At 47.9% G+C, this 10,496-nt stretch overlaps 1 protein-coding gene across 1 annotated transcript; it reads right to left on the bottom strand.

The window, feature by feature from the left end:
• Window positions 1-1,880: 1,880 nt before the first annotated feature.
• On the bottom strand, window positions 1,881-9,262 carry LOC307230750 (uncharacterized protein; the record flags this gene model as incomplete). Its single annotated transcript, XM_080001187.1, has 6 exons — window positions 1,881-3,230; window positions 5,813-6,193; window positions 6,734-6,946; window positions 7,956-8,781; window positions 8,882-8,956; window positions 9,047-9,262. The coding sequence occupies 6 exons, from the start codon at window positions 9,260-9,262 to the stop codon at window positions 2,491-2,493; spliced, it is 2,451 nt and encodes an 816-aa protein (XP_079857313.1). The 3' UTR covers window positions 1,881-2,490.
• Between the last annotated feature and the right edge of the window lie 1,234 nt (window positions 9,263-10,496).

The following is a 10,496-nucleotide window of genomic DNA, read 5'->3' as shown; positions in this document are numbered from 1 at the left end:
AATACCCTCCACCCCCCCATCGGGACCTCTAAGCCTTCCTCCGGTGAAAAGTGCCTATTTTAAGATTTTCGCCACTGCTCCTAAAATGCTCTGTGTCCCATTGTTTGAACATTTTTTTTTTAACCTGTGCTGTCAGCATGCTGGACATACAACACAGAGTATTTGTGCCATTGCGTCCAGGACAGAGTTAGTCTGAAAGTGGAGTTCAAGTTCTCAACCTGCAATGCAACACTTTATTAATTCTTAAATTATCAAGAACTGCTGCAATAACTCTGTTCTGTGAACACCTGTAGGATGACAAGAGCAGAGTTTTTGGTTATGGAGAACCACCACCGACCCCCCTCTTTGGAGAACAATTTATCATGTCTGGTGAAAATGCCAAATGTGCTTCGGTGAAAAGACACAGTTAGACAGATGGAGATGGGGGGAGGGGCTTCCTGGGCCCCTCATGTAGGGGCCAATCTGCAGTAGGCTGGGGGTTGACAGAATACGGCCGAGCACAGAGACAACACACGTCTCTGACCTTTTATTGCAAAAATGTCAAGTCACGTGGAGCTTTAACTTCTGAAATATATACATTTATGCGTACAGTGACTGAGACAGAAAATAATTTCTTAGTTTCTTCCTTCATGTTTATTTATTTATTTCATTAATACATTGTAAAAGTAAACACAAGGACCTTATGATGGCATGGTAGTAGGTTGCCGATACCTTATACTGCATGGTATCAGCTGTTACAGATCTTTATCATGTTTTTTGTTTTTTTTAACCAGACCCTGTGATGACCCCTGAGTGTTCCCGAACTAATTTAGAATGGAGGGAACACAGCAAGGCCCGCTCTCTGCCCGTTGGGCCGGCCTTGACATGCCACAGCACTCCCTTGTGTGTGTGTGTGTTGCCAAAGTTCATATTTTCATAGCATTTACAAAGAAGACCTTGGAGTTCTCCTTCTTCCACTGTAGGAGCCCACCTTCTGGCCACACCCTTACTGCTGTCAGGGTGCCGTGTGCAATAGGTTGCATGGGTGTGTGCTTGTTGCTTGTAGCTGGGTGGGGTATCTTGTCCGCTGCGGTGTGGCGTGCCTCGCCTTTGCATGGGGGCCTCACCAGCTGACCCTCTAGGCAGGCGGCTCCGGCGGTGTGTCGGCCTGTCAATTGCTCTGTGGGCTCTTCACTTCTCTGCAGGTTTGGGGTTCCTCTGCAGTTGCAGTGCTTTGGGATCGGAGTGTTCTTATAGCCATGGGGTGCCTGTGGGGCTCAAGGCAGCTGCAGAGCCTTTCTGCTTCTTGGCAGCACTATGATAAGTTTCTCACCTTATAAACCAGCACTTATTGCGTCCGATCCTGTTCAGACAAAGGTGAAGATACACACTGCCAGCATCTGCTTCATAGACTCCCCTGAACCCCCTCCCGATTATATCTACGGCCACGTGCCGTAATTGTTCCAAATGTTGTCGACCCAAGTTATGTTTTGTCATGTTTGTTTTGTCTGTTTCACTTGCCTTTGTATGGGGGACTCAGCAGCGCGCGCGCGCGCACACACACACACACACACACACACACACACACACACACACAAAAAAGACTACAAAAATCCTTCAAAAAGGACTACTACTACTAGTGTTTAAACTGCAACTGCAAGTCCTAGGCCTCTGAAAATTAGTGTAGGAAGCTTCACAACTAACTTGTGACCCCGAGTGAGGGTGCGTTGCCGGCTGGCAATCTGCATGGGAAAAGGTCATTTCCAAAAAATTATGGCAAGCTCAGACAAGGTGCAAACAGGTTTATTGAGGTCGACCACAACAAAATCCAAAACCCCAGTGAAATAACTACATACACAAAAAAAGAGAATATTATTTATAGCAATCATTTTTAGCAACGTATCCACAGAGCACCCGATCATAGGTTTGCACAGCTCAGCAGCCTCACAGTCTCTTTCAGTCTAAATTGGTTGCAGCCATCATAAAGGGCCACTCCCACTGGACCATCTCATTAGTAATTAAATCTACACATTTAAAAAAATATCCTCTATAGATTTAACAAAAAATCTAATTAAATTTTGTTCTGACTAATTATGCCCCACACAGGCATACAATAGGGAAGCTAATCTCTGCATTCGGGTCATTTCTCCCCATCCAGAAAGACTGCAGATGGTAAGAGCAGAGACAAAATGCAGCAGTGACACTTGACATAACATTGATTTGTTATTCTGTGCAGTAAATAAATGTTAAACTTGTTTTAATCCTTTCCTGCAGCATCCTTTTAAACTTCACCAACAGTATAGGAGATCGCAAGATGTTATATTGGTAACCCAGTGTGGGCACCCACCAGGCTAGGCTCAGCCCAACTACCAGGCTACTCCATGGCTTAGTTATGGTGTGTGGTGCCAAGGCAGGGTGATCTGCCACACTGAGGTAGTATTGTTACTCCTACTTAATCTTTCAGCGCGATTCCAAGGAGAGATTCTCAGATGTTTGAGAACAGGCCCTGATCTACTGTAGAGACACAAGCACTTGAGAGTTAGCAGTTTGGATACAACAATGTCCCTTCAAGTAAGTTGAGCGAATGAACCTCTTCCCACACTGGTCGCAAAAGTACGGTTTCTCCCCAGTATGAATACGCTGATGTATTTTGAGATAACTACCTGTATGAAACTTCTTCCCACACTCTTCACAGCAGTACGGTTTCTCCCCAGTATGAATACGCTGATGTATTTTGAGATAACTACTTGTATGAAACCTCTTCCCACACTGTTTACAGCAGTACGGTTTATCACCTGTGTGAATACGTTGATGTGTCTTTAGAGTTTCTGATCGATTGAACCTCCTCCCACACTGTTCACAACTGTACGGTTTCTCCCCAGTATGAATACGCTGATGTGTTTTGAGATAACTACTTGTATTAAATCTCTTTCCACACTGGTCACAGCGGTACAGTTTCTCTCCTGTATGAATACGCTGATGTCTTTTCAGATTACCAGGGGTAAGAAAACATTGGTCACACAGCTCACAATTGTGATTTTTTGGCACGTCTTTCCATCTCCTGGTGGTTCCAGAGGTTCCTATTGGCTGAGAGGCTGCAGAGGGGAGGAGACTCTCTGCTCTGATCTCACCACTTTTCAACTGTTGGATGTAAAGCTCGCTGTGACTCCTCTTAATGTGCTTATGGAGGAAGAGCTGAGATGAGAAGGAGAACTGACATCCAGGACAAGAAAATCCATGAGTCTTCACTGCTGGAAGAACACAGGGAGAGAAAGAAAAGAGAGCGGATTATCGAGATGCTAGGTAATGACAGAAAGATGGCCGACTGTTCTTGTCGTGCTGTGCTGGGACCTGTGAAGCCTTTGCCAACTGAATCGTGCCCCAATATCCATGCTGATTTTAGCTCCTAGTTGGCCTAGTACCAAATGACCAAAGAGTGGTCAAGGTGTGGTTAGCCAAAAGGAAAACTTACTCCAGGGGCAGGAACACCAGCAGCGCCTGTACACTAGGGATGCTCAGCAGGAGATAAGGTCCTCACATTACTCCCATCATCCAGCTCTAAATTGCTTGCGAATAGAGCAAGTGGAGGAGGTTGACCTGGAGGCATTTTGAGCGGGGACACAAATCGACAACCTCAACCTCCTCAAAGCCTGGAGGGAGGAGGTCCCGGTCCCTTGGTGACAACAGTGGTTGAGAGATATGAGATGGTTCTGGAGATCCCAATGTCAAATTCCCACACCACCCTTGTGACGAACATCTGTCACTGTGCCAGACAGTGGAGGTCGCTGCGGTGCAACAGCCAGCCCAGTAAAGGTGCGGTGGTGCTCAAGGCTCATTGACGCGCATAGCTAGCGAAGTCTAGCCTGTCTGGTTCGATCCAACAGAAGAGCTACTGTAGCACAAATTGCTGATAAAGCTATTGCGGGCATCGGAGCTTGCTGCGTATGGGGTTGCATATCTGAAGAGCAGTCAGAGTGCCCATGCTGACCCCTGTTCACTGCCGAAAGCGCTGACAATGGGCACTTGAGCATCTGGACTCGACCATGGAGCAATAGAAAAAGGTGGCCTGGTCTGAAGAATCACATTTCCTTTAACATCATGCGGATGGTTGGGTGTGTGTGTGTGTGTGTGTGTCTGTTGTTTACCTGGGGAAGAAACAGTACCTGGATGCACAATGGGAAGAAGGCAAGCCAGTGGAGGCAGTGTGATGCTCTGGGCAATGTTCTGCTGGGAAACCTTGGGTCCTGGCATTCATGTGGATGTTACTATGACATGTACCACCTCCCTAAACATTGTTGAAGACCACACTGAACATGGACCAGAGAAAGCTAAGGAGAGAGTAGTCTGAGGAGATCAGAAAGAAAATTATAGACAAGTATGTTAAAAGGTAAAGGCTATAAGACCATCTCCAAGCAGCTTTATGTTCCTGTGACCACAGTTGCAAATATTATTAAGAAGTTTAAGGTCCATGGGACTGTAGCCAACCTCCCTGGATGCGGCCGCAAGAGGAAAAAGTACGCCAGATTGAACAGAAGCATAGTGCGAATGGTAAAAAAAGAGCCAAGGACAACTTCCAAAGCGGTACAAGCTGAACTCCAAGGTCACGGTACATCTGTGACTGGTCACACCGTCCGTCGCTTTTTGAGTGACAGTGGGCTCTACGGAAGAAGACCCGGGAAGACTCCACTTTTGAAAGGAAAACATAAAAAAGCCAGACTGGAATTTGCTTAAATGCATAGTGACAAGCCACAATGCTTCTGGGAGAATGTCCTTCGGACAGATGAGTCAAAAATTGAGCTTTTTGGCAAGTCACATCAGCCCTATGATCACAGACCAAAAAATTAAGCTTTCAAAGAAAAGAACACCATACCTACTGTGAAACATGGAGGAGGCTCGGTTATGTTTTGAGGCTGCTTTGCTGCATCTGGCACGAGGTGCCTTGAATCTCTGCAAAGCACAATGAAATCTCAAGACTATAAAGGCATTCTGGAGCAAAACGTACTGCCCAGTGTAAGAAAGCTCTGTCTCAGTCGGAGGTCATGGGTCCTCCAACAGGATAATGACCAAAAACACACAGCTAAAAGCCCCAAGAATGGATAAGAACAAAAAAATCTTCTTCCATGAGCCCTGATCTGAATCCTATCGAACATCTATGGAAAGAGAAACATGCAGTCTGGAGAAAGCACCCTTCAAACCTGAGACAGCTGGAGCAGTTTGCTCAAGAAGAGTGGGCCAACTACCTGTTGACAGGTGCACAAGTCTCATTGAGAGCTACAGAAATCGCTTGATTGCAGTGATTCCCTCTAAAGGTTGTGCAACACAATATTAGGTTATGGGTACCAACAAATTTGTCCAGGCCAATTTAGATTATAATTGATCTCTTTAGCAATAACTTATCTCTTTTTCACAGTTGCTTTGCTTTATTCTATGACATACGAAAGGCATGCAGGTATACATGAGAAAATTGCTTTTAATTTCAGCACTTTTCAGGAGGAATGAAGCATTCAATGAGCTGTAAGGGTACCAAGAAATTTGTTCACATCAGGTCGTTAAGCAAATTGGTCGATAAGCAAGGACCCGTGTTATTTAACATTAAGGGGGCATGGCCATTGCGAGCACTAATGTAGTGAATACTGACAGATTGCGGGAACGAGACTGAGAACGGTGTTACGTGATGAGATGCTTGATGCTGAGACGCAGCGCAAATGCCGCGGTATTTAGGTGGTCATAAGTCTGAAAAGGTAGTTAAACAGGTAGGTCGTAAAGTGAGGAGTACATGTATATATTTGTATATGTATATATACAAACAGTGACAGAAAAAAACAACTGTTACCTGATGGAGGTTCTGTGGCCTTCAAACCTCCATCACTGTCTTCAGTCTCAGGTTCAGAACAGTGTGAAGAGAGGAGCTGCTCAGCAACACTTGATCCTAAAGCAGAAGCTGGATCTTCTGGATTGACTTCTGCTTCCATCTGTTCAGTTGAGGTGCTGGCTACAGGATTTGCCTCTCTCTTCTCCTTGGTTTGGTAGTGATGAAGCTGGGACCACTGAGAGCACTCGTCATCATGTTCTCTCTTCACAGGGAACTCCTCCTCTTCCTCTTTAATGTGTGGGGGCATTGGCTCCTCCTGGCTCAGACTGGGGCTCCACTCCTGCTGCTTAGGGGGAAGCTCCTCTTTACAGACAGAGAGCTGCTGTAGCTCTGGAGGAATTGCTGTGATACAAACACCAGAGGATAACTAAAGAGGATAAATTGATTTTTATAAGTGATATGATGCTGGTTTAATCTATGTCTAAACAACTCCCCTAATGTATTTTCTCCCTCTTTCTATTACCTTCACTTGTCTTAGAAAGCACAGCCCAACTCATACTTTACATTGCGCTCTTGCTTTTTTTGCACACATAGTCCTACAGAGGCATAGCACAGCACCCACATACATTCTGCAACTGTATTTGTGTATTGTATATTACTTAGTCGTCTCAATCTTAGCTTTAAAAGTAAATTACATTTATCATGTGGATTTCTTCATCCAATAGGTTATGAAAACCAAATATAATTTCCCCAAGTATAAAGAGAGGACAATACAACGGGTCTTCCCACAACATCTATGGGAGCTCGCCGGGATCTACTGGAGCTCAGCATCAAAGGATGATGGGAGCGCCCCCCCCTCCCAGAATGATTTATTACCTATTAAATGATTATCCATGAAAGCATGTGGTAGTAATATCAATCAAAGTTTGCCTGGTTCCAGACCTGCTCTGTGCAGCACAACTCGGGGACTCAGTGCAGCGTCCAGTAACTCGCGTTGGTCGTTGTTTTCTTCTTGTAAACGAGAAACTTTCTCCTCGTATTCTGAGATGGTTTTTTCAAATAATCCTAAAATCTCCTCCACAGCTGCAGCCAGAGGACGGCTGATATCTGCTCTCAGGGTTTCTAACCTCCACATTTTAACACGACGACGGAAAACTGCTGCGGGGAACATCAACAAGCTACACTGACGAGCTTTCCGACTTCGGTGCGTCGCTGAAATTGTTCCCCCGGAAACTACACTGACTACAGGGTTCTGCTCGCTGGATGTTTCTTATTTAAATTCTTATCGATTTGGTTTGTCCCATCTGGCGGCGAGTCGCGCACATCACTGTCATACTAAATCCACTATGTGACAATTCAGCAACGTTCATATTATATAAACGTTGCTGAATTGTCACAATCTCATAATGTTTAATATGTCCTTCTCTGTCTTATCTCCATATTTTATTTGGTTGTTAAATAATCTGTCTGTGACGGTGTTGTTATGTAGTGCATGTTTCTGCACGGGCGGGTTTGAGCCACACACAGTGTTACAGTATTGTCTCTTCTGATTGGACGACAAATCTCCAAACTGACCAATCACATGGTTCCTGTATACGCTGTCATCACCATCCGGTTTTCCAAGAGACTTTGACCATTAATAGTTATTTAAATATTAAAAATACATTTAAATAATTGAATGTTGTTGATATTGTATAATACTACTACTACTACTACTACTACTACTACTACTACTACTAATAATAATAATTATTATTATTATTATTACTATTATTATTATTCATAGTCCCGCAGCCAGACAGCGGCACTTGGAGCCCAGCTCAGCTCAGGTCAGTCTTGATCACTGATTTTATTTCCTTTTTGTTGCTCTAATACAGATTTTAGGGGTTTTCTTGCAGTGGAGTGCACTTTACGCATGTTTTGTTGGACTTGTTGGACTTCCCGTGGCAAGGCACAGACTGGAGGCTGCCCCTCTGGCCCAGACGGAGCCAAGGGTCAGTAGGGAGCAAGCCGATCGCGATGAAGAACCACCACCCGGTTTCTTTTGATCAGCCGCACCCTGTACACCACATCAGACAGTCTCTCAAGGATTGTACAGGGTCCCACTGGGCGGTTCATCAGCTTCGGGGAGAGGCCTTTCTTCCTCTCCAAGCTGTAGACCCACAACTGCGCCCCGGAAGGCCAAACACCAAGTCCATAGGGGTGCAGAGCTTGCGTCCCAACATGAGGGCTGCCGGAGTGCACTTAGTGGATTCTTGCACTGCTGTCTGATATGCCCAAAGGGCAGAGGGCAAGTGAAGATCCCAATCTTGCTGCTGGTGGCTCATCAGAATAGCGAGTTGGGTCGCCAAGGTGTGGATGACGGCCAGCAGCTCCCGACGGGTGACACAATAGTTTCTCTTAGGCCAGCTGAGGGAGCGGCTGAAGGAAGTGATGACCTGTTCACACAGCACTGCTCTGAGACCCACGTCACTAGCGTCAGTGTCCACGATGAAAGGTCGCCGCAGGTCTCGATAGGCCAGCACAGAGGCCTTGATGAGTGCCGACCGCAGCTTTGTGAAGGCACAGGAACAGTCCTCCCCCCACTGGAACGCCTGGTCCTTCTGTGTTAGCTGGTGTACAGGGCTGGCAATGGTGGAAAAGTCTTTCATGAACCGTCGGTAGTAGGAAGCCAGCCCCAGGAAGCTTTGCAGCTCTTTCCCGTCGCGAGGAACAGACCAGTCTTTCATCGCCACTACCTTGGCTGGGTCGGTCGAAACCCCAGCCGCACTGACAACATTGCCCAGGAACAACAACTCCCGCCGAAACAACTGACACTTCTTTGGATGAAGTCGGAGCCCGGCCTGGCGGATGGCTTGGAAGTCGTCCCTCAGATTGGTCAGCACGCTCTTGAAGTCTACAGCATGGGCGAGGAGGTCATCCAGATAGACAACACAGTGGTCCCGGGGGATGCCGGCCAGGACCCTCTCCATTAGGTGCTCGAAAGGTGGCTGGAGCGTTGCAAAGATCGTATGACATTACCTTGAACTGCCACAGTCCCTGGCCGATGGAAAAGGTGGTCTTTGGGCATGCCTCTGGCACCAGCTTTACCTGCCAGTAGCCACTGCGCAGGTCGAGGGAGTTGAACCAGGGGGAACCAGCGATGTAATCATGGGCGTCGTCAACCTAAGGTAGCGGGTAAGAGTCTTTGCAGGTGACCATGATGAGCCGCCGGTAGTCAACGCAGAATCACCACATGCTGTCCTTTTTCCCGACCAGGACCACTGGCGCCGTCCAGGGGTTCGTGGAGGGTTTGATGGTGCCAGCTTCCACCATCTCTCTCTTTCCCCGCATTCTGGTGCATCTTCCGGTGACTGTCATGATGCGGCGCTTGGTGGGCTCCCAGCCTCGCAGTCGTGGGTTGGTTGTGTCTGGCAGTGTCCCGGGCAGACGATGGAAATGGTGGACCCAGTGTCCACCAGGGCTCTGCATAGCGTACCATTCAGGTTTCAGTCCAGGTAGAGTCCCTGAGCACGACCCAGACGTCCGAGTCTCAGGTGCACTCTGGTAGAGGAGGAGCTTCGTAGAGGTGGCCGTTCCTCCGCTGTGCCACCCCATTCTATTTTAATGCTGGCTGTGGTTCTGGGCTCTTTGGCGTGGGGCTGGGCAATAGCGTGTGATGTGGCCTGGCTCTCCGCATCGGTAGCACCCCCCGTTGGCCGCCTGGCAGTCCTCTCGTTTCCCCACCGAAGTCATTGTTGCACGGTTGACCGTGCGAGCTGCCTTGTCATCATCGCTCTCCACACTGCCTGTTTGGCGCACTTGATGCTTCATGCTGGGGAAATTATCACTTGTAACCAGCACATGTTTAACCTGTTCAGCTTCTGCTAGGGCCTCGACCTAGGATCTCAGGGCGTGCAAGCGGATGTGTTCTAAGCTGCTCTGGCTGGAGCCCCCGAACAAAAGCTTGAAGCGCGAGCTCTTCCTGCGCCGTCAAACGTTGGGGAGCCCGTCGCACATACAGCCGGAAGTCCACAATCTAGGCGCCCAGACACCCTCTCTTTCCTCTGACGGTTGAACAGCTTGTCCCATGCGTCCTCGGCGTAGTTGCGGTGGCCAAACCGATGCTGTAGTGCCCTCTTGGTCGCCAGTCATGTTGTTCCTGTGGCTGGAGAAGGATCTGCAGGGCTTTTCCTTCCAGAGCGAGGGAGACTTGCACAGCGGTTTCTTCTGAAGTCCAATTATTGAACTGTGCCACCATCTGCACTTGGATGAGGTAGGTCTCTGGCAACGTCTCTCCGTTGTAGTGAGGTGGCTTCATGGCGCCCTGTCTGGTGCTCTCTGGCAGCGCTCGTCGGGCTGGCAATGAAGCATCGAGAGGCCTGTGGTTGCCGGCTGCTAGGTGAGCAGGCAGAGGCCTGGCCCCGCTCGGTGGCGGTGTCGCTGTCTTCTGTCGCTGGCTGCTCCAGTTGAGGATCGCTGGACCAATCTAGCAGGCAATCCCTCAGCGCATGATTTTGCTGCCAGGGGTTCTTGCCTCTTCTTCGGCTGAGCATCCTAGATGTTTCGCAGGCATGTGATGAGTTCTACAATCTCTCCCAGCATAGCTGCCATCTTGTATCCCAACTCTGACACTAATGCAGCAAGCTACAGTTCCTCTGAGCAAACAAGAAAGAGGCAGAAGCCAGGACATTTGACTTGTCGCGCAAGTATAGGCATAAGCTTT

The sequence above is a fragment of the Zeus faber genome (assembly GCF_960531495.2).
Source record: "Zeus faber genome assembly, chromosome: 5".
Lineage (NCBI taxonomy): Eukaryota > Metazoa > Chordata > Actinopteri > Zeiformes > Zeidae > Zeus > Zeus faber.
The sequence above is the reverse complement of the archived record's forward strand: the minus strand, read 5'-3'. Positions and strand labels throughout refer to the sequence as shown.